The sequence below is a fragment of the Grampus griseus genome (genome assembly GCF_964374135.1).
Source record: "Grampus griseus genome assembly, chromosome: 18".
NCBI classification, from domain to species: domain Eukaryota; kingdom Metazoa; phylum Chordata; class Mammalia; order Artiodactyla; family Delphinidae; genus Grampus; species Grampus griseus.
Genome location: NC_139012.1, coordinates 68,396,878 through 68,421,442, shown reverse-complemented (window position 1 = coordinate 68,421,442; position 24,565 = coordinate 68,396,878). Strand labels below are relative to the sequence as shown.

Genomic DNA, 24,565 nt, shown 5'->3' with positions numbered 1-24,565 from the left:
TGCTATCGTGATCCGAGGACGAGCACATGGCCACCACTCCAGACTCAACAGATGACGCACCCTGGCAAGGAACCAGGCACTGCGGGGGAAGGGCACGGGGATCTGCCAGACACGGGGTTTTCTGCTGCAGAGGAAATTAAGTTTAAAAGGGCTGGGCTTGCTATCAGTAAAAGTATCAATGAAATATAAAATTATATAAACGCACACACGCTTCCACCCATTACTCTGGGGATGGCTTTCCCGACTTAACTTCTGTCTTCTTTGTACAGGGACAAGCGTGTTGTGTGTGACTTTGGCTCAGCGAAGCCACTTTCTTACGGAAGACCCCTGGTCCGAGGCAGGAGGCACTGGTGCAGAGTGGTCCAAAGGCGTGGGTTTTGGAGCTGAACTTGAATCCTTGCCTTGCTAAGTACTTACTAGCTGAGTACTTAACTTACTTGGGCATCTAGCTTCTCCGGGCGTTCTTTATATGAGATGGAAACAGTTTGGGATTATATATAATAATCCCATAACTATGGGATTATTATGATAATTAAATGAAGTATCGTAGGTTAAGGGCCTTGTATGTAGTTTATGCTCAGTAAACAGTGGCTGCTCCTGTTTGAGGAGGTGTGAGGCCCAGGAAAGTCACGGGAAAATTTCTATATTTCGCAGTCATGCAACAGATGGTCAAACTTCATGGTGGGAGTGGGGGAACGAGGGGGAGGGGAAAGCGGGGCAGCAGGATTAGCAAAGGGAATTTTCAAGCTGCCTGTCACTCATGCCCGTCCCCGACACACAGCGGCTGCTCTAGGGGTCGCTGTCACCGTCCTCAGGAATGACTTGGCCCAGCTGCTATGCTGAGTGGGGCAAAGTCTGAGACCCACCGCTCCAGGGGAGCCTAAGGAGGGCTCCACTACCTCAGTCGGGCAAAGGGTGAAGGGAAGCAAATCAGTGGCCACTGGCCAAACTCAGGGCCCTCACAGTGTCTGAGGCCCTGGGCAGACGTCCAGCTCTAATGTGGCACGGATCTTCATTTCTAAGTCAACGGACTTGGAGAAAAGTAAGTTCTGGGTCTTGCAGACAGAGCCTCTAGTCTGAGACATCCTCTCTGAGTGGAGGTGGAGATTAAAGCATTCTTTCCACACAGTGTTGAGAACTCGGGCAGCGCACAGGGCCCTCTCCCAGGGAGTAGGCGAAAGGGGAGCGGGGAAGAGCAGTGGGGAAGGTGCTCACCCCAGACCAGCCCCCAGGGCGCCAGCGGACACACTCCCTGAAGGAACCAGGTGGGAGCCCCCGCCTTTCCAGTACTCTGCTCAGCAGCCCTGAGAGGAAGTTGCCGGCTGACCAGGTCCCCCGTAAGAAACAAACTCCAAATCTCACGCTGGGCTTAGGGTTTGAGGCGGTCTTGATCTGGGCTATGACTATTACTTGTCACTTCTCCAACCAGTAGCCCCAGCTACTGTCCTTGATTAGGTATCAAGGTCCCAGGGGCAAACCTTTCACTCCAAGTCCTTCCCTTTGGCCCACAAGAGTGCCTAGTTCATTCATTTTAAAACATTTGAATGTATTAAATGCTGTTTTTGTCAGGATCAGAACAGATACATTTTGAAGTTTTTTGAAGTTACTGTATTTAATTTTATGCAAGTTATATGTTAGAGATATACACCCATATAAGAATGTTCTGACCTTTACAAAATGTCTCGAAACAGTGCCGAAAAAACTATTCAATAGTTCTTTTTGTTTGTTTGTTTTAACAAAATACAAGGACTTACCTGAAAGCTCTGGCAAAGTGTTGCTGAGTACATTAAAAAGAAAAATCAAAGTCCTTAATTTATAGATTGTCCCCAGGAATCACTACATTTTTCAAATCTGTTGTTAGATGGGCTTTTCTTTCTTTTAAATATTTTTTACATCTGGAGTTGAGACATTAACCTATTCCATATGTGCCACAGACCGCAACTAAAGACGCTGTCTTGGAAAACATAACGCCAAGTGCTTCCTTTAAAGCTCAATGCAAATGATATCCTTCTCACCTTTCTACACATTCCTTGACAACAGCAAAATTTCCATCTCCTATTGTCCTTCCGACTTTATATCGTTCTGTTATTGTGGCTGGAATCTGGAAGCCTTCCTCCAGCACTTCTGAAAGAATCATTAGTATGTTTTTATTGGTAGAAAAGGGAACACAGATGTTGCACAAAAGAGACGTTTAGAAGTATCATCTAATAGACTGGAACTGATTCAGCGTCAATATGTCATTTTCTGTATAGGGAGGCCAGTCCCCGACTCCCACCTCCTTGCCGACATTGCATCATCAACCATTATTACTAAGATGAATGACAAACTAAAAGGAAACGTAAAATGTATGGGGTCCACTGCCACCTAGGTAAATGCAACTTATGCTTTCTGCCGCAGTGGGGATTCTGAGGAGGAAGTTTCACTTTTCATTTCATGCCAATTTGATCAATAGCGTTTACTGCATACCCATGGTGTCCAGAAAAATGACATTCCTAGGTAGGGAGGAAGATGCGGTTCGTAAGGGACTCTGGGCCGCTTGACATTGTACAAGCATGAGAAATGCCTGCTGTTTGGACACTTAGCTTTACTACATCCTGAAATAGAGATCTCCGTAAAATTCCTTATGAACTAAGCACTGATTGCTACCCCTCCCCAGTATCAATGAGCAGATTTTAGACAAATTTGTCACTGGATGTTGAGTTAAAACTGCAATATCTATTATGTCTGAACAGAACAGTTTTGTAGTTTCAACTATGTTAGTGCCACTAACACAACGCATTTTCCCCCTTAAAATGTGTTTTGAAATATTTTACAAATGCCTAATAATGCTTTAAATATCTAAGGCCATAAAACTAAATAAGCCACACTTAGGTCACATAAATATAGTGGATAACCTTTAACATCCTAGGGGTATAAAAAGGCTTTTATAGCTGGGCTCTAAAATTTACATGCTTTAAAGTTATAAATCCTGGCTTCCCCTCAGGCAACCTGAACACAAAATGTGATGGAAGCCTAGTGTGCTTCCTAAATGTGCTCCTCTCCTGACCTTTAATCATAAACTGAGACTAAACATTTCTTCTCAAAATAAAATTAAAACCGTAGGTGGCAAATGGGCTTTCTTGGTGATTTCCGTGTTCTCACTGAGTTTAGTCTGCAGGGTTGGGGAACGGGAAATGGAAACTCACAATCAGCAGATATCGGCTTTAGGACCCTTACTTATTCTGGTTTTGTGATCATGTCCAGTCTGCACCACTCTGGATTCTAGAGTGGAGGAAATTTCTGGAAAGCGTGTACAAATGTAGGACATTTTCTGCCACTGCTTTTGTCCTCGGCATTTCTGCAACCTCTTCACCTCTTTACAGGTGACATTTTACGTTTAACCCACTAGAAGCTATCTCAGTGGTCTCCGGAATAAAGCGAGACCTGGGGACTTACCTCCACGCCCCCCCACCCCCTCCATCTCACCCCGAAGAAGCCACAGTTTTGCCTCCGTTTGAAGGATTCAGACTGGGGATTTTTGTCTAGCCCATGGTTATTACAGAAAATGGTCGGAGGAGTTTCAAATCCGCTGCAGAGCGCCCGGATTTACAAAATATCTCTGGGATGACGCGGTCTTGAGGCCCTTTACTACACGGATAGTAAAAGTAACCATCCTTAGCTGTCAGCGGCAACCCTGGCTTCAGATGGGAAACGCAGGGAGGTACTTCCATCCTTCCTTCCACTGGGCACCCATCCGGAGCACATGGCTTGGGATTTTTTTCCTGACTATTGAAAAAAAAATGTATCTTTTAGGCTTTTGGCTAAGAAGAGTTAGCCAAAAAGGCTCCGTCAAGGACCATTTCATTTCATTAGGTAAATAAAACACATTGGAACAAAAGAGGCTTCTGAATTTCATACTTCTGGAAACACCAAAAAAGTCTGATATTGCATGGTAGTCAAGAAATAATCCTTGGGTAAGTCAGGTATCACACATAACATAATAAAAATGTTTCCCCCTAATGGTACTTTATTGGAAAATTAAATCATATTATTTAAAACAAATAAGGGGTGCTGATTCTGTAACAGTGGCTTGATCATATCAGTTTTATACTTTAGTTTCGAAATACTTTCTCGTAATTGATTTGAGCCTGATAATAACCCCCAGGGAGGAAACAGGCATATATTACAATCTCCATTTCGTAGAAGAAAAACTGAGATGTGGAGAGCCGAAGAGGCTTATCTAAAACTATCCAGGAGTTAGCAAAAAAGTCTATTCTGGAATCCACATCATCTCACCACTTTCTGAAGGGAATTCACTTAAGGTCCAAAGAATATTTTTGCAATTGCCATCAATTCATTCTTTCTGTAAAGCCAGATTTTCACATGTTGACTTCACTTAAGTTAGAGTGCCTCTGCAGGGCTATCACGGTCAAGCAAAGGAGTCAAGATGTAGGGGCTTCCCTGGTGGCGCAGTGGTTGTGAGTCCGCCTGCCGATGCAGGGGACGTGGGTTCGTGCCCCGGTCCGGGAGGATCCCACGTGCCGCGGAGCGGCTGGGCCCGTGAGCCATGGCCGCTGAGCCTGCGCGTCCGGAGCCTGTGCTCCTCAACGGGAGAGGCCACGGCAGTGAGAGGCCCGCGTACCGCGCAAAAAAAAAAAAAAAAAAAAAAAAAGTAAAGATGTCCTTCTTGTTCTAGAAGTGAACAGAATTTGGAACAACAAAGGCAACAATTACCCCCTTTTATTTGCAAAGTGGGCAATAGCTGGCTTTGTCAGGGTGCTTATACCTTCACAGGATGGGAAACGTCTCCATATTAGGCTAACTCCCTCTTCCTGGCCCCCGAGAGTAGATGCCGTCCCCGGTGGGAGCCACGTTCAATCCTACCCCTTGCTACGAGCCTCTGAAGCTGCTTCAGGCTCATGCTGCTGGAGGAGTGACCGTTTCCTGGTGGGTGTAAAGTTAGCCAGCCCATCCTCTGCCCAAGCACAAGCTGAGCCTTCTCCTCAGACACCAAGTCCAAAACTCACCACCTTCTCCAGGTCCGTCGTTCTCGTCCATCGAGCTGCAGACTTTGGTGGATGCCAGTGAAGTGGAGGAGCCACCATGCTGAGAGCTCTGCGGGGGGAAACAGAAACAGAGAATAAACATCCTCGGTCCCACTACCTGAGTCTCCAGGTGCTGTGCCCAGCCCAGAATCTCGGGAGGTAACCGTACCCACCACCAGGGAGTAATTGGTCTTAACACTCGGAAAGGGAGGCTCTTAGACTATTCATTTGGGACGACCTCTCCCCCCACCCTATTACCCAACAACAGATGGCGTTAACTGAGTCAGGCTCATCACCGTCCTTTGGATGTTCCGTGACTTTTTATTTCTTTTTCTCAACGTTAGCATCCTTTTGCGCACTGTTTAGGTTTGGCAGCTTTGAGGTATCTCACCTCACTCTTCCACACTCTCATCTGCAAACAGGCTTCAGATAAGGGGTCATTCTGATCTTTTTTTTTTTTCTATTCTTACCATAGAAAAAAAATTTCTTCAGTTTGTTTTTTATGGAATATCCTTTAAAAAATATTCAGCTTTGCCACATCCTTGGAGAAAGGTTGAAGAGCGGGTTTCTCAATTCCATTTTGAGATAAAGGCATAGCACTAAGCAAGTTATTGATACATTAAATGTTACATAGCAAGAAACATTGACTTATTATTACTTTTATTCCTGAGGCAAAGAGAGAACTGAAAGCCTAAGCCTGTGATTCCTTTGTAAATTTGGGGTGTATCTGGACCCAAGACCCATGAGAGCAAACAGTGTAACAACTATATTACAAAGCTCAGAGGATGAACCAATACCAAATATTTAATACTGTGATCAGCCACGAGGCAGTACTTTAACAATGAATCCTTCCATCCCTCTGTCTACTCCTTGAGAAAGCAATTTGCACATTCCAATGCTATTTCTAAACAGTGAACACAGCTTGTCCTAAAAGATCCTCCTTCTGTTTCCTTGGGTTTATCCACTTGGTTGGCCTGATGGGAGCCTGGAGGCGGTGAGGGGCGGCATGGGCTCATGGTGCCGGCTGTCTGTGGAGCAGAGAGAAGGGAGAGAGCGTCTGTAGTTGAATTAATAATGAAGAGGTGGCGAGAAGCAAAGTTGACCTACTTCTGCTCTGCTTACCTGTCTCCCTTCAACCTCCTCCCCATTCCATCCAGCCTTAACTGTGCACAAAGTAAGTAGGAAGAGAAGTTTTACGTACTGTCATTGTGCCCAACAGTATCTTGCCATTACGCCCAACAATATCAGGAAATTCAAAGATTTTAGTCTTCACCCAAAGGATGAACATAATCGGGCAAACGCTACTTCAGTCACTGCAGCGCCATTTGAGTCAACTGCCATAGCACATCCTCCTGGGTCCGCTAAGATGACCACGTTCCATGGGACGAGTTCATCAAAGCTGACAGGTGACACGATGGGAATAAAAGTTAAATTCATGGCATTGATGCATCTGCTTCCTCACAGGACTTTCTAGAAGTTTTGTGGTGGCTCTAGTACACCACATGCCTGAAGGTCACCTAGTCTGTGTGATGTGCCTTTTACTTTCCAGTATGGTAATAATCCCCCAATCCATCAGCCTGGTGACTTGAGCTGTTTCCATCCTTATATCTCATTCAATCTCCCTTTGTGACCAGAAGCACGCATTTGTCCTGTGGCAGGCCAGAAAGGATTCACATTGCGACCCTGAAACAGAGTTTTTCTTGCTGGGACACTAACTGTGCTGTCATAACCAACTCTGTCAAAGGCACTATAAATGTATGAGCTAAGTGTGCTCTTCAGACTTTCACGGATGTTTGTTTGTGAAAACCTGATATCTATAATATTGGAATACATGGCTGAGACAAGGCAGATTTACGATGTCGAGGTCTGGAGAAAAGAAACATTAACGCTACCGCATTTGAGGGGAAGGTTTGTGTTTTCCAGAACAGGGAGATCTTTTATCCCTTGTGTCATTGCTTGTGCTGTAGACAAACGGTGTTCCAAGCAGAAAGGCAGTAAGGAAATGTCTAAAATGTAGACTTTCTCTTCTGGGCCTTCTGATCCTTGAATTTCTTCCAGCAGCATCACAAATGGTGTTTAATAATGCAGACACACTGTGGTTTGGGATGGCAGGTGCTGTCCTGTCATACGGCGTTTTAGATTTTAGAATACAAAGACACATTCTTTCAGAATCAAGCATTCAAATTAATAGACCAGTAGCGTATTTCCTAGCAAAGATGTCCACGACTTATGGACTCAATTCCAAAATCTTGTTCTTTTAATAAGAACGTCAGATACTCAATACAGAATTCTGACCCAAATAATACGAAAACATCTTTTAAACTATAATGTTTAATAAACTTGCTGGACATTATTCACTAAACTGCCTTATCAACTAATGAATTGCATTTTCAACAGTGCCACCAAATATCTGATGCCCTTCAACCTGGCCATAGTGCCAGCTGTGTTTTTCTCTGCCTTATGAACAAAAAACCCCTCAGGTTTTTTAGGCTCTGGTTAAAAAAAAAAAAATTAGGGTTAACACAAGTCTGCTTATGTTTAAAATTGCTTATTTTCAACTTTAGGTTTGAAAATATACTCCAAGTCATTTCAAATTTCATACTGTCTGAAGGTAACAGACAATTGTAAGAGAAAAACATTTAATTACAAACACGGTACTCTGAAAATGGAAAGTTCTCATTTTATTTACTATGCTCAAATGACGTAAAATAAATGTATTAAATTTCTAACAGTGTTATCTCTTCTTTTCCCCCAAAGAAGTAAGATAGTTAACATTATACACTTTTCCAAGACAATGACTATTCATGGATTCAACGAATTTCAGGGACTGAAATGGACCTTAAATATTACCTGTTCTACCCTACTTCCACTGAGAGACCAAATGCCCACTACAAAAATCCCAGGCATGCGGTCAAATGGCCTCTGTCCAAACACCTCCAATACTGAACACATTACTTCCTAAGGCAGCCCCCTAACTGTTAATAAGGCAAAGAAAGTTCTCCCTTAAGTTATGTTCAAATGATGCCCCTCTGCATCTCCTATTTGTTGTTCTTAGCTCTCACCTCTGGAGCCACCCAGTACAGTGCATTTCCCAATAGAACAATGTTTCCGATATTTGGAAAGAGATACTTCGCCCCTTCTGTGTCTTCTCTTTTTCAATTTCAATAATCCCAGTTTTCTGGGTTGTTAGTCATCAGACAGGGCCCCGTGACCCCTTGACCCTCCAGTTGTCGATTTCTCTGGTTAATGCTAGTGCTCAAAACAAATGCAATACTCTAGGTGTACCCTGACCAGCACAGAGAGAGAGAAGGGTAGAGCTTTCTTCCTTGTGAATAGAATATTAATGCACTTTAAGATCATACTGGCTTAACAGTAACAACATAACTTTTAAGCCTACACTGAACTCACAGTGTGTTAAGATATCCTTATTCTATATTTGAGAGGTTGGCGTTTTGGATCAAGTCTAAGACTTCACATTCACTCATGTTAATGTCATATTTATTACATTCATATCCTTCCAGCCCGTTATTTTTGGATTCTGATTTCGTCACTTAACATTTTTGCTGTCTCTCCCAGTTGAAGTCATTCAGTAATCACCACAGCCCTTTGAGTACCCTGGTAACTACTCCTAAATATACTACCTTAGATGGCGTAGGAACATTTTGATTATTGCCCATAAGTCTGATTGAAGGATTTTGAAAATACTAAAGGGAAAATGTGTAGGTTCTTGTTCTTTAGAATTAACCCAATGAGATGAATCAGCCTCTATCTATGACCTACAGAAGCTAAAAGGCCCACGTATATTTTTGCATGCTTATAAATGAAATCAATTTACTTATTTGGTTTTTCTGAGAAGATAAACCATTTTATAGGATACACGATGATAAGATTTTGTGTTTGCTTCAGTCAGTATGCGAATTCCAAGGCATAGGGGTGTACAGTGCAAAACATAGTAATTTTAGAACTTAACGCAATTAGCTGCTCTAAGAGAGATTCTGACATTTGAAATGTCATCGCTTCCAGGCAGATTTAATGGGAACCAGGTGGACAGGTTGCTGGCACCTGGACGCTTTCATGGCACACCTTCATAAAAGCACTGGCCTCAGTAAGAACACACCCTAAGTGTAGCTTTGGATCATGTAACAGATGGAGAACATATCACACTTTTTTGAAGTAAGTGAGAAAGCTGACATAACAGTTCTAAGCACATTTTACCAAGATGTATCTGATGACTATGTAGTAAAAAAACAGTTCATTTCAAACATAAAATGGTACGAGTTCCTCCTGCCACTTGTATGAATGGCATTCAGCTGGGGTCCACACCGCATAATGACTACAAAAATATCCAATTGATCCAACTGATGTAATCAAGGTAGAAAAACCTCACCAGATAACTTTAGCTTTGTCGGATAATTACATTGTTTCCACTTCACATTCTGTCTCGGCATGCAGTTATTACTTTGTTAACTTTTTTTTTTGGAAAATGGCAGTAAAAGAATTTAGAAATCAACTGGATCAATTTTATAAAGGAAACACAACCAACAAATATTTAACCAACTCAAATAATTGTTTTGGTGATCCTGACTTGAGGCCTATAGAATGTCTAGAGATGATCTCATATAACAAAATTAAATCACAACCTTTGTGTAGAGAGCTTGAAATCCAAGGGACTCTGTGTATATAGAAAAAAAACATATATTCATTTACTCTCCAAGTGGGTAGAGAACAATAAGTTGATGACAATCTACAATCACTACAATCTACAATAACAATCTACAATCCACAATAACTAATAAGGCTCCATTACTTGAAGCAAGGCACAAAAGTCATTCCTTTTTCCAAATTCCCTTGTCTGCATTCTCCACAGTACGCATAACCTAAAGTTTACGGCATAGCAAACACGTGCATAACTCAGAACGAATACTGAAATGCGTAAAAAGTTATAAACATTTGGTCAAAGTTTTAAAAGGACTGTAGAACTGTCATTCATAAAATAGGTTTACTCAGAGGAAGAGAAAATGAAAATGGGAATACTGAAATCTATGTTAGTGAAACCACGGAGCCGAGATATTAGAAATAAACACGTTTAGTTACGACTCTGTTGTACGGGGCAGTCTGCTTTGCTGCTGCCGTCTAATCACTACGCTCACTTAGAGCCAGGATTGGTACATTTAAAATCTCAACCATTTGTCCTGGAGGGCACCAGGTCTCCTCTTAGGAGTTCCTCGCTGTGAAATCATAGTTTGGAAGGGGACTCTCCTCTCAATAAAATAACTCCCTCCATGATTAACTCCTCCGTTTGGATTCCCAGCACTACTCTTTCAGGCACCTGCTCCATTTCACTTTGAAGTCTATTATATTCAGAAAGTAGAAGCACAATTTGGAATTTTATAAACTTGTAAACATTCCTTCCAGCTGTACCATTATTGCTTTGAGTACTGACTATATTTAGGTTATCATGGAAATAATAAAGAGAACCAATTACAGCAAACTATAATTTTAAGGTTAAAATGAACCTAGTAAAAATGTTAGATTTAAAACCATAATTTTAGACTTCTATAATAATGTTAATGTAAAAATTTTTTTTCTAACTAGGCCAGTAGAATTTTCTATTCTCCCTTATATACCATATTAAGAATGAAACAGATTATGGGTCTTTGTTCTATATTAAAGTTGGGTAATCAAGTTTGTTATTATAGTTATTTATGATATATTTATTTATTTAGCACTTTAAAAATACCTTTCATACACACACATGCACCTATATACACATGCACATTTTTTCCCCCTGCAAGTTAGATGACTTTGGGAAAAATGCCTTCATGCCCAGGAGGAAGTTACTATGGTTAAAATTTCTTTTTTTCAACCAGTTGCCAATTTGTTTGACATATTCACCATTAATGCAACCCTGAGAGGCAAGTGTATTAGTGATTTTAATATAACCAACTAAAACAGAATTCTTCAACAAAATAGTCTTATTTCATTGTTATTGTCAGTATTTTATACTTTGGATGTCATGCGATGTCATTCTGCAGTATCTCAGGTATCATCTGCTGATGCTAATTACATCATAAAACACCATAAATATGATTATGAATGTAACCCTTACCCCACACAGTCATTTCAGTTTCAATGTCTACTTATCAAGTTTTCTGAAAGAAACTCACTGAACAACGTAGGTGGTTTTTCCTGTTTATTATAGTTATTTTTAAGGTGGTAAGTGTCACAACATTAACTTTGAGGGGAATAACATGGTCCAGTGTGAAACACAAGGTACAACATTTTACAGTGAAGCCACAGTACAAAGTGATGGAACTTTCAAAATTGGGTAGGTCAATGAAACATTTTGTCATTTCGCTCTGTAAAACTCTGCTGATGGCCTCAACTGATGGATTTTAAAACATGTTGCTGTTTAAAACATTTTAACACCAAATGCTTTTTTTAAGAGAATGCACATCCGAGCAACTCAAACTGTAAGCAGGAAATACGTCAACCTCTCTGCAAAAATTTTATCCAAATTTACAACATTCATAGTGTATTTCAAAGTAAAATGTCCTTAGAACAAATAAACTCAATTCCTTGCTTGCTGATGAATATAAACTCAAAGAAACACATCACAAGAAAATTAACTTTCATAGTTCTTTGCCTATGACCTTTCAGATACCTACTTCCCTGGCTTCAAAACCATTTTGTGGCCATATATAATACAAACACCCATGTATAACATGCATCATTTATACTATCTTGGAATTTATCCATCGTCTTTACTAAAATGAACCACATTTTAAAGACACTATATATCATGCACCCTGAAAAATTACAGCTAGGGCCTCAGATTTCCTATCTTTTCCACATGCATTACAGGCACAAAGTTACAAATATTTTTCAGCTGACAGTATAACAAACTGCATCAGGCAATTGGTATTTCAAATTCAATATATCTCTAATTTTCACACTATAATGCTGTGGGATATCGTTGTCACTGACATGCACAGTTAGAGATGCTAGCCAGGCTAATGCAAATACGCATAAATAGGAAAGGTACGTATATACAGTATTGGGTTGGCCGAAAAGTTCATTCCCAATATATTCGTTCAATTAACATTTTCAGGAGTGTGTATATTTGTTATACACACATACAGGAAGTACAGTAGGGTTACTACTGAAAATACATCAATACTTTAGAATCGTGTTTTGAAAGAACATACAAAACTGCCTTACAGGTTATCTGGCTTTGCAATTCAACTTACTTCAAATCAAACACAGTTTGGATTCTCTTCGATTTATGTTTCAATATAATTACTCACCCACTCACAACCCTATAAATCAATACTTCCTTTTCTTAGTGAATACTGACTGACAATCACCACATGTCATACACATTAGAGAAACAACAGTGATAGTATATAATCATTTTAATAATAGAATATCAGGACATAACAATATAAGCATTAATGTATGCTTATATTTAACAGTTAACACAATATTGGATTTATCTGAATTTGAAATTTTTGTTTAACTGGATTCCAAATTGTTTAAAAGAAATCAGTACATCTGCCTATTATTTGGAACCGTTTTGCCATACGAGTTTAGAAAACTACCTTTGAAGTTAAATATGCCTCAATGAATATGTCATGGGTAATGATTTATGACATGAAAGGTTTTACATACAATTCCACAAGAGCCAGTAACTTATAAGGCTGTGTCACAAATACCATACTCTACCATTTATGGTCTATAAACATACACAAATACTTACATAAGCACACCCATATACACACTGGGCCCTGCAAATTTACGTAAACACCTACACACCTGGGTAGATATATGGCCACATACGAAAAATTTAGTAGTCCAATAGCTAAAATATATGGAATTATTTTTAAGGATATTATTCTATATATTCATTCATTTGTACTAAGAAATGTGGCTTTTAGATTCCATTACTTTTAAATGAAAAAAAAAAAAATCATGTACAGATCTGCAGTGGATGCAACCAAAATACCCCTGCTGGTTAACATAGGGAACACATGTGGCACATGAATTCTGGTTCAAGATGTTTTTAGAAGATAGTATTTGATACTTTTAATATTTAAATGAGCCAATATAAGAACACAGGGATGTGTATAGATGGGTGTGGACCTGCCACGTCTCACAAGTCTATGACAGTATGAAAACATTGGGAACTCCTGCCCCACCTCACGTAATTAAGCAAGACGAAGAAGAAACAAACCACGTGGCTTTCAGAACCAGTCTTTTGAATTCACACTGAAGTTTATACTTGATATATAATTAGGTTTTGCACTTCTAAAATGCTAAAAGCAGGGATACGTTTATTGTATCGTTCTCTACGATGTCTAAAGGTGAAAATGTAAGTGCCAATGACCAAATTTTTCCTAGAGTGCAATGTCTTCACAGAACATTTAAGGTCTACCATAAGGACAAAAATGCATTGCTTTTGCTGGAGGTCTCTTCTGCCCAGTAGAACAATTTAAAAATTCAGTGTCTAATTTTTTTTTAAAAAGAATTCTATAAGTAAGTAAATCTTAAGTGCCTATAAATCATCAATTTGGTTCCACCAATAAACTGAAAACTTCTGGTTTGTTGCTAAGCATTTTTTTTTTTTAATTTCTGCTTTAGTATAATGGAATTATGCTCTGCACAGGAAGAGATCTCAAAGTCTATAAATGGTGTGCTGTTTCAATCTCTGAGGGATTTTAGTTTCAAAAGTAAATGATATATATTGCCCCTGAACAGTCGTTTAATAAAAATCATATGTTCAAAAGATTAAATGCTGTGGAATAGCATTTCCCTCGGAACTGCTTGGATGGAAAGCTGGCCATGATATCTATCGGCAATTAGTACAAGTCCAGTTTCTTTTTGCCATGTCTAAACAAAGCCCTGGGCTTCATATCAATTGGCAATATCTACCACTTATCCAGAACAAATAGCGTTTATTGGACCTTTCTAAGCAGTAGTTGTCCATAAGATTGACAGTTCAGGGAAGCTAAAATTATTGGAATTTTTTTTTTGTTCTGGACCATCTGACCCCACCAGATTTAGGTTAACTGTTCCACTGCTTTCTCTGCATTTTTGACAGTTCAGTCAAATATATACTAATCTTTTATGGACTCAACTGTATTAAGTAATGCATCTTACAAAGACATAACTAGAACAGACACCAGCATAGGCAACCTCACAGATGTTTACTGTTTCAGCTAAAACAAAGCAGCCTTTTGATCTCAGCAGGAGTCTCTGTTCATTTCTATTGGAAACAGTTTTAAAATCTGAAGTCTGGAACAGGTATTATGAACTGTTCTTTCAAGATGGAATGGTTCAGTTTGCAGTTCTCAAATAACCTGCCAGAGAAGTGTCTTTCTCTGCAACAGACAGGATAATGAGGCACTAATTTTTATAAGGCTAAGTTTTCAAATGCTGTTAGGCTGCCTGTACTGTTTTTTTTCCTTCTTCTCCTTCTTATGGTTGGAATATTTTATTCACTTGGAAAGTGAGATAGTAACATATGTAACTATAAACCAGATGGTAAAATTTGATAGTTGAGCAATTTATCAAGGAGATAAATGGATAACATTTAAAACAGTATATGACAACTGAAATTCTCTCCATTTTGAATCAAACATTTTGTTTTTAAATTCAATCTTCAAGTAAAATTTGAAAAAGAAAACCCCAAGTAAAAGCCTCCAAGTGGCATCATACATTTTTAATTTATCACCTACTGAGATATGTCAAGCCTGTAAAATATCAAAACCATGCTACACAAGTCTTAAATTGTTAGTGTTTGAACTAGTAAAACTAAATGATCACTAGGGTATGGCTTAAATACAATAGACCATACACATTAAATTAGTTCTTAACATTCAGATTAAAAATAATTGTTTTATGTTTAAGCAAAGCTGACTATAATTTTTAAACAGAGGACTAGGAAAGCAGAATTAGTAGGTTAATGATTAACAATAGGTTATGATCATAGATTTACTTAGTTTAACACAAAGGAGTTTTGCATATGAAAATTTCCAAAATACCAGTAAGATCCAGGATTTATCAGAGTAGAGATTTGGATATTTGGGACCTGATTTATGTAGCAACATTTAAAAGAATTTTGCTTTTCAAATTGGTTTTTTGGAATAAGTCCAGACACAATTTTTTAGGTCTGTATGTTTTAAAAAAAAGCTTCCTAGCTTCAGCATTTATATATTTGAAAAATTATATATATGGTTATAGGGAGGAATTATATAATTTATAGCAACGCCATTGAAAAAATTCTTCATGTTTAAGCTACACTTAGGCTGTTTTCAATGAAAGATAAGTTTAAAAAGTAAAATTTACTTTTTACAACAAAAATAAGGAAAGTTCCTATGCTTAACAAGAGAGTCTTCATGAGCTATGTCTTTGACATGGGTGTTTTTCCTCACCTAGACTAACCCACAAAATGACAAGTAGCTCTGAATATTGTCTAGGAAGAAGAAGAACGCTACTTGAATATTTTGATTATTTTGCAATAAAAGTACTTTAAAATCAGCAATGTAAAGTTTAAGAAGAATATAACTTTAAGAAAAAATGTCTGCTAGTGGCATTTTAATCTGCTTAGACAGAAAATCTGTACAGAATTGTACAGAAAATTTGTATCTGCATGTTTACCTATGATCAAAATGAAAACCCCATCTACAGAAATTATGACTGTCTTGCTACACCATTAGCCTGTTCTGAAACTAAGATCTGGCCCATACATGAAATTCACCTAGAGCCAGGCCTGGCACAAAACCTTCACCAACTGAGCCAGTCTGTGTTCAAGCTCCCTCAGTCAAATCAACGTAGGCGATATAAAAAAATATCTCTTTCAAGGATTAATATAAAATACCTGGATATTTCCTTCTATATGATTTAGTCTTCATAATTTCAAGGTATGCAAAACTCTTTTGTGTATTTTGCTGTTAGACGTTTGCTTAGGAAACGTGAAACCTTCACCCAACCACAAACCATATACACTGCTCCATTGTCTCTTTTACACTGAGTCTCCTACTGAATCCAAATCATCTGAGGAGAGGGGGCGGTACAGGTCCTGTAAGATGAAGGGCAGGTACAGATTTGTTTACGCGGCTTTCTTAGGTGCCCTGCGCTCTCTTAGGAGTGGGACAACACTGAATGGGCATCCTCGGTTTCTGAGGTCATTGAACCCTTTAGAGTCGTCAAATTTGGATAAGAGGGAAGATCATGAAAGCGTCTAAATAGATGAAAAGGGTGCTTATTCTGCCTTATTGGCTTGATCTGCTCATGAGCTTTTGCCTTCCTCTGTGTCCAGTTGGGTTCTTGGGCCCTTGAGGTCTGTCAACACCAACTCTGCTACTATGTATCTAGGCAATTCTTCCTTCAACGTTTCCTTCCCATTCTGGGTAGAAGAGGAAGGTGCTTACCTCAGGAAATAATTTATTAGGAGCCCCAGCTGGCATTCAGGAAATTCTGGCCCCAGAGCAACAACTCAAGGGTTGCATTTGCACCCCGCATACACCCAATAAACATTGCCTTTTCAAAATGGTATGTTTGGAAGACGGAAAGAACGCGAACTTGACCTCCCTGCTCCCTTCCCAGTGTTTATCCCGGTTCCCCAACCGCTCACCCGTCACCTTCCCTCTTCTCCCCTCCGCCCTTTTCTGCTAAGAGATCCCTCTGCTGGTCACCAGGCAACGAGCTCAGATCTGCAGAGAGTGTCTAGAATCCTGGCTTCCTTTCTATTTTGAACCACCCACTCTTCACATCAACTGACTGATCAGATAATCTACAAAAGTCAGCCATGTGGGAGTATCATGGGGAGCTTCACTCCACCTACACAATAAAACACTTTTCTTCCTGATATATTAAGAAATAGGACCCCAGAAAGTTCATGGATGGAAAAGAGCCTCCCGGATCTGCATCTGTGACCAAACGCTTCTAGACAGCAATTTAAATAACAGTGTTTTGGAAAAATAGGGCAGTTGCTTGGTACACTGCCATCAGCGCTTTCAAGAAGAAAAATATCTGGCATGCAGACTCCTATTGTATAGGACTATTCTAAAATACCAAAAGAGGTAACAAAAATATTCAGGGAAGGAAAAAAGCTGATTAAACCATCATAATTAACATAAACAAAAATATAGATTTTCTTGTTTGTGAAGAAGCGGTCAAATGTCTCAATATTCCTTAAAAAAGAAAAGCAGCTTATATTCCTGAGTTTCAAAATGAGGTAGGAAGTGTGAGTGTGTGTTGCAGGGAGAGGCAGCCCACTCATTTCCCTGGCCATGTTGCTAGGCAACACAGAAAGAAAAAGAGAAGTAGCTACTGTTTTCCAATTTGCAATAAAAAGAGTTAATTTATTCCTTGATGTGTCTTCTTTTAGCACTTGCCATCTTTCACTTATTTCAGTATTTCCTGCATAGGAGTAGAGCCATTTGAGAAGAATATTAACCAAATTTGAAACAGGATCAGTTTTTAGGGATATTCTAGGCTCATTTTAACTGGGAGGGATTATTTGATGCAGTTGCCTCCACACCAAGATGAAAGCTCCTCTCACTAAAGCAGCTGGGAATGTTTCTACTCACTGACATGGTACACGGATGGAGGATGTTCATTTACGGCCTCAATTCAAAAGCCTGGAAACTGAACCATCTCTAAACTATCTCGTGCTCTGCTCACAACACGTGTTTAATAAATGTTTTCAGATGATGATAAACCTTTTGTCTCCTTAAAACAAACGAGATTGTTTTTCCCTGTCAAGTACGGAGCTTGCACTGGTAGTTTAAATGACAAAATGAAGAATCTACAAGAGAACCATCCCTTATAATCATTTCCCAAGCGCTGGCAGTGTTAATTACATAAGCCACTGGCCACACAGCTGCTAGGAGCTGGATGGAAATTTTCTGCCTCAGTTGGACAAAATCATAGTGTAGTAGGAAATACAGAGGGCAGAAGAAGCAAATTCTAGCCTCATTCTGCCAACAAAGGGAGAGCTGAGCCCAGAGCTTTACATCCCCAAGATGGAGTCTGCACCATAAGCCAGCAGGAGGGAAGCTCAGATCTGTAGCAGGGAGTCTCACTCATTCTAATCTAATCTCAACAACGAAGCATGAGCTAAATCCTGAACCTAATTTAATTAGCCCAAAGGATGAAGAGGGATTTCTATGCCAGGTGGAGTCTCCAAAGTATACACCTCAAAAGAGAGACTATTCTATGTAAGAGGGCCCTAATCTGTCCTATTTCTTTTTCTTTTTTTTTTTTTTTAAAGTCTTTATTGAATTTGTTACAATATTGCCTCTTTTATGTTTTGGTTTTCTGGCCACATGGCATGTGGGACCTTAATTCCCCAACTAGGGATCGAACCCATACCCCCTGCATTGGAAAGCAAAGAAAGTCTTAACCACTGGACCACCAGGGAAGTCCCCAATCTGCCCTATTTCTAATGGCTGCCTCTATAGATGGGGGCCTCACTGGGTAACATTTATAAGAAAAGCATCACTCACTCCACTAGCCCTTCCTCCACTCAACCATAGACATTTAGGAGATTAAATGAACTTGGCCCATTCTTCTAGTAGTTCACTAATGATTCCTGTACTTTAAAATGCCAGATTAGACTGTGGCCATGAAGAAACCATAGTGAACACACTCAGCTGGAACTGGAGTTGCATTATTGGGTTTTCTATCTGGAAAGAGCCTTTTATTTTGTTTTGTTTTGACTGAAGCCGGGAGAGGGTAATAGACTTATCAAAGATAACACAGCCATTTAGTGGAGGAGCTGGTGTCCAGCTCCAGGCCTCATGCAATAATCAAAACCAGCTGGACCTGATGCCAGGCGGTTCAGTGGAGCGAGCAGGACAGTACAACCTGCTAAGTGGCAGGCCAGGCTGCAAAGGGGACTGGGGACTGACTCATTCACCCTCCCCCCAGAGGGTGGGTGGACACAACCTCGGCAGGAGGCTTGCAAAGAGGAGCTTCCCTCTTGGAGGCAGTTTAAATGTATGGAACATAAAGTCTCTTTCTTTTTTTTTTTTTTTTTTCGGTACGCGGGCCTCTCACTGTTGTGGCCTCTCCCGTTGCGGAGCACAGGCTCCGGACGCGCAGGCTCAGCGGCCATGGCTCACGGGCCCAGCCGCTCCGCGGCATGTGGGATCTTCCCGCACCGGGGCACGAACCCGTGTCCCCTGCATCGGCAGGCGGACTCTCAACCACTGCGCCACCAGGGAAGCCCTAAAGTCTCATTTTAAAGCACGTAGTACAAGAAATGAAATTCATGAATCCAATCTTTGAGTTGAAAAGCTGCCAAAGAGCCCTAGCTTCTTAAAATGTCCTGAAACCTCCCTCCGCACCTTGCCTTTGAAATCAGGCCACTGAAAGGCCTCCTGTTGCCTCCACTGCGCCATGCCCTTCCTCCCCGTCCCACTCCTGTGATTCTTGCCTTGGTCTTACTGGGAAAGACAGACCGCAGAGGTTGTGAGGCGTCCTGAACAGTCGTTCTTCCATCCTGAAAGAAAAGCTAATCCCACCCCCTTCCTTAGCATAGAGAAGCGAACACTGTTTCCGGTAACTTTTTTGACTTTGGTCTCCAAGCTCAATCAACTTCTCCATTATTACACAAGAAGCTCAAAGATAAATGCAGGTCATGATGAAAGAGAAGGTGCTCCGTGTGGGTTTCATTCACAAAAACACAGGTCACATGCGACCATCTCTGCAGCACAAACCCTCAGGGGCTCTGGACCACCATCCTTTGCCCTAAAGCAACTCCCACCAGGGCCCGCCCACCTCCAATCCAGGTACTTTTCCTTTTCTTTCTTAAGGAAGGCTGGTGACCAGTGATGATGTCTCTAATGAAACTCATTTCAGCTAAGGAAGCTTACAATCCAGTGCCATTAACGTCTTTGTGCCCTCGAGACAGAAAGAGTGAGGTATTTCAAAGTGGAGCAGCAACTGTCTATTCTCCCTGGAATTAAGATCAGGACAAGTTTACAGGGAAATTTAAAGCCCCGAGTCGTAGCTAAGAGAAACCGCAGCCGTAATAAGTGACCCAAGGTCGGTCACCTCCTGTCCTCGCCTGGTTCTTCCTTAGAGACAAGCAGCGCTAACGTGAGAGGCCTATTTGCCGGCACCTGTGCCATCTGCACTGAGACACGGACAGGTCTTAAACAAGGAGCGTGCTCATTTCCTTACCCTCTGCTTCCGCAGGCTTCCAGGGCTGGTGGGTGATGGGCTTGGAGACTTGCCCGAGCGCGGAGTAGAGAGCTGACTCCCAGGGGTTCCATTAACTAGAAACACAGAGGATCACAGAGTGAAAAAGTGGCTTACTAAAGAATTCTCACGACAAATCATCTTCTCAGAGCAACAAACAATTAAAGAGGGACATTTGCTAAAATTCCAGATACCTTTTTATCTATAGTGCTGAAAAACAGCTTCTGGGAGAAACCTTCTTCAGAAACTCACTGCTTTGCTAATCCAGTGTTGAATATAGCAGCAGGTTACATTAAAAAGAATAATAATGTACTTTGCACAACTTTCCTAATGAATTTATGAATGGTGCTCTTAGCTGTGCCCACGGAGATTTTAGGCATGCGGTTCTGAGACATTTTCAATGGACTTCATGCTTCCTTCTTTAGTTTAGCTTCCCAGTACAACCCAGTGAGAGCAAATATTAGCACAGCTCACAAGTGATAGTCCCAGTGTCTTGTGAAAACAGATCACTGTCTTTTTAGAGTTAAGAACTCACTTCTAGAAGTTCCCACATCCACTTGCGCCCGATGCAACCCCCAGCCTAACTCAGAAGGACCTGCCTCCCACAACACAAAGTAACTGGCACAGACACTCAGGAACTCCTCACCGTTAATCTGTATTGCTGTCGAAAATAAAAGCTGCTTTTCAATAAGTTTACATCACGAATCAACCTGACTCTCAAGACTTTTAAACATTATCCCTAAAAGGAATCAAAGCCACAGAACTCACATAAGCCATTCTTTTCTCTGAGTAACAACACCTCTAAGAACTGATAAAACACTTAAAGACATGACTCTGTAAAGATGTATCAGATCGCCACTATTTTTGCCTGTAAAAATGTCAGCATTTTTACATGTTTTACATCCACAGCAACGAAGTAGGATTAGCAATGAGACACACATGTCCTCCAGGGCGCAAAATAAACATCTTTCCGTGAGGGAGACGGATCATGCATTTAACTTACCTTCTATGAGTTCTAACATGGACACAGTCTCAGTGCCTAACCTGACAAGAGCAAGAGGCGAAATCCCTTCTGAGCACTAAGCCCAGCACCGCAGGGGAGGAGGGAAGCGGTTGGATTAGTTAACGATGGCTAAGGCTGCTCCCAGAGCAGGCTGAATGAGAAGCAGGATTCCTTAGCAGATGCCTTTTCTGCGTAAGGCTGACGTCTTCCGAGCAGCAGTGGGAGGTGCGGGTTCTGTCTTAGGCTACATCAAAGGTGTCAATTCAGCCTCATGCCAACGCAGAACCACTGCAGCCCTCATCCCACCCCTAACTCCCGGAAGCCGAGTCCTTTCAGGGCTTTACACTGAATCATAATGAAGTGCCTCTGGGGGCAACAAACCCAGTGACTCATCTAAAAATCAAAATGACAAGAACTCTTCTAAAGCCTGGAGACTACCAGGTAACAGGGGTAATGAGTCGACCCTCACAAAATTCAGTGGTGAGGTACATGTTTGGTGATTTTTCACACACAGTGTTTGCACCAAACCTTAGGGGCCATGGAACTGGGAAGCACCTTGTTTTGTCATCTTCTCCAAAGACCTTTACCAAATGTCACAGAACTCATGCTGCACTAATTTGTGTGTTGCCTTTGACGTGTATTTGGTGACTCCCTCTAAAACACACCCATGCACACACCTATGTTTTGCTTCTTTATTTTTTGGGGGGCAGATTGAAGTAGGAAGCCCTGAGAATGCTTTAATTCGCTTGCATTCAATGGCCCTGTCTTTGCTGAATGAGCCTGATGCCTGGGCCTCCTGGCACCGCACTGCCTCGCCAGTGCCTCTAATAGGAAGGGCTCTGAAACAGGCAAGGACTAAAGAACTGTGGGCAGAGGCAGAATCCACAACTAATAAGGCATGGGATCCCCTAGGAGTTGACTGGAAAACAGGCTTTGTGAACATAATATTTTCTTCGCCCACTTTCTACATCACTTTACGTCTTGACATCACTCCTACAGGCTACTCAGATTGGGAACAAATGAGCAAATGGGAAAGCAAACACAGTACTCACAGTTTTACTTTTGGGACTCTAATCTTACCAAGCCAATGGCACATAAAGAAAAGGGGAAAGTGCACTCCCAGGAAAACAGCCGTAGCAATACTCAGCTTAAAAACAACAAAACAAAGCGACAACAAAAAGCTTGCGTTTACTAAGTATTCATTACGCGTGCATCTCAGTTTATTGAAGACTTATTTTCTATGGACTAGTTAACGCACTTAAACCTTTTATACTGATATACTGGGTTGGTCAAAAAGTTCATTTGAGTTTTCCGTAACATCTTACAGGAAAACCCAAATGAACTTTTTGGCCAACCCAATATACACACATATATGCATATATATATACACACACACATATTATCTCATTTAACTCTCAGGATAACTCTGTGAGGCAAGCAGTATTAGTTTATAGATGAGGAGGCATAAAGATGATAAGCAACTTGACCAGCGAATACAGGGTGGAGGCCGAAATCTCTGCACTCCTTACCACCACTTTCCCTACTGCACCGGCCTTCTAACCTGCAGGGAAATCACACAACTCAACTAGTGATCACAACAGAGTATTCTGAGAGAGGAAGTACTGCATGTTGCTGTTGGAATCCTAACCACCTATGGGGTCAAGACTGGCCTACACCCTACAGAGAGGGTAAGAGGCAGTGAAGCCAGATCTTAAGGATTAGGAGGAGTTTGCCAGGCGAAGGAGGGTAGGGCACAGTGAGGGCAAGTGTTCCAAGGCAAGAGGACCACCTGCTTCATGGCTGGGCACGGAGGAGGGAGCAAGTATGGTGCTTTGAAGGGACCTAAACAAGTTAGCATAGCAGCCAAGTGGCGTTGGAGGGAAGGACCTTACAAATGAGGATGGAGGAGGTGGCAGGGGTCACATAACGCAGGGTTTTGAAATTCAAGTTAAGGAGTTTGGGTTTTATCCAAAGCACAATGAGAAGCCATTGGATGACTTTAAGCTGGAACCCAGGGGATCAGATCTGCATTTTAAAAAGTTCTGAAGAGCTCCTACCCTGTCAAGAATGCTTGAGAGGGGAACAATAATGGCAGCAGGGACACCCCTTAGCCGAATGTCCAGGTAGGAGAGACAGGGGCACATTTAAAAGGTCCTGTGGTCAGAGAGATGGTGCGGCTCCACCTAGGGTAGTGCAGTGGAGGTGGAGGGAAATGGAAACATTCCAGAGAGATTGAAGAGGTAAAAGCTACCAGATGTGGTTAACTGACTGACTGAAGAGGATTAAGGCTAGAGGTGCATTGTAGGTAGGTGGGAAGGAAGGGAGGGAGGGAGGGAGGGAGGGAGGGAGGGAGGGAGGAAGGAAGGAAGGAAGGAAGGAAGGAAGGAAGGAAGGAAGGAAGGAAGGAAGGAAGGAAGGAAGGGAGAAAGAGAGAAAGAAAGAAAGAAAGAAAGAAAGAGAAAGAGAAAGAAAGGAAAAGAGAGAAAGAAAGAGAAAGAGAGAGAGAGAAAGAGAGAAAGAGAGAAAGAGAAAGAAAGAAAGAAAGAAAGAAAGAAAGAAAGAAAGAAAGAAAGAAAGAAAGAAAGAAAAAGAGAGAGAAAGAAAGAAAGAGAGAGAGAAAGAGAGAGAGAAAGAAAGAGAGAGAGAAAGAGAGAAAGAAAGAGAGAGAGAAAGAGAGAAAGAGAGAGAGAAAGAAAGGGGGGGAGCGAGGGAGGGAGGGAGAAAACTTGAGTTGTAGGTTGATGTCATTTTTCCTGTTGGAGATGAGGAAACAGGTTCAGAGAGGTAACTTGCCCAAAGACGAACAGCTCAAAGGCAGCAGAGCCAGAACTGAGTCTCACTCGCATCTTACTCAAAGAACTGCGCCCTTTTCCCATGAGTGGCCTGTCCTGGCACCTCAGGAAATGTCAAGGACTCTTCCCCCCGTCTGGAGAGCTGAGGGTGTGTAGGTTTCTCTCTCACTGGGGCACTCCAACCCACCTCCTCTATTGACAGCCACCAGGCTCACAGCTCCTACCTGTGTTGCCATCTCTCTGGAGAAATGAAGCTCGAGTTCCAAAAAGTCATCTACAATCAAACATTTTTCGAACATGATCTGCTTGTAAGTCGGGAACGACTGCATTCTTAAGGTCAGAGCTCTGTTCAGACTCTTCCTCTTGGCCACCTAAAAAGCATCCTCTTGTCAACTTCTTAAAATGGTTCTTGACCTCCAGAAAACACCATACACCTCATGGCTGGATCAGTGCTGGAATAATTAATTTCTTTTCATAAGTAAGTCTGACACATGTACTGAGTTCAGTTGTGTTTTAATCCTGTAATACCAGAAGTC

At 41.3% G+C, this 24,565-nt stretch overlaps 1 protein-coding gene across 12 annotated transcripts in view; it reads right to left on the bottom strand.

Annotated features, from left to right (window-relative positions):
• Positions 1–24,565, bottom strand: part of DCLK1 (doublecortin like kinase 1) — a gene marked incomplete at both ends in the record, with an annotated part of 316,418 nt that overhangs the window by 53,629 nt on the left and 238,224 nt on the right. For 3 of the 12 annotated variants that reach the window (XM_082675948.1, XM_082675949.1, XM_082675951.1), the window contains 3 exons: positions 2,016–2,124; positions 5,010–5,094; positions 20,217–20,311. In XM_082675948.1, coding sequence (XP_082532074.1) covers positions 2,016–2,124; positions 5,010–5,094; positions 20,217–20,311 — 289 coding nt within the window. Of the gene's footprint in view, positions 1–2,015; positions 2,125–4,943; positions 5,095–11,207; positions 16,105–20,216; positions 20,312–21,237; positions 21,257–24,565 lie in introns of those variants that run through there. The other 9 variants (XM_082675952.1, XM_082675954.1, XM_082675953.1 and 6 more) reach the window with 6 other exon arrangements.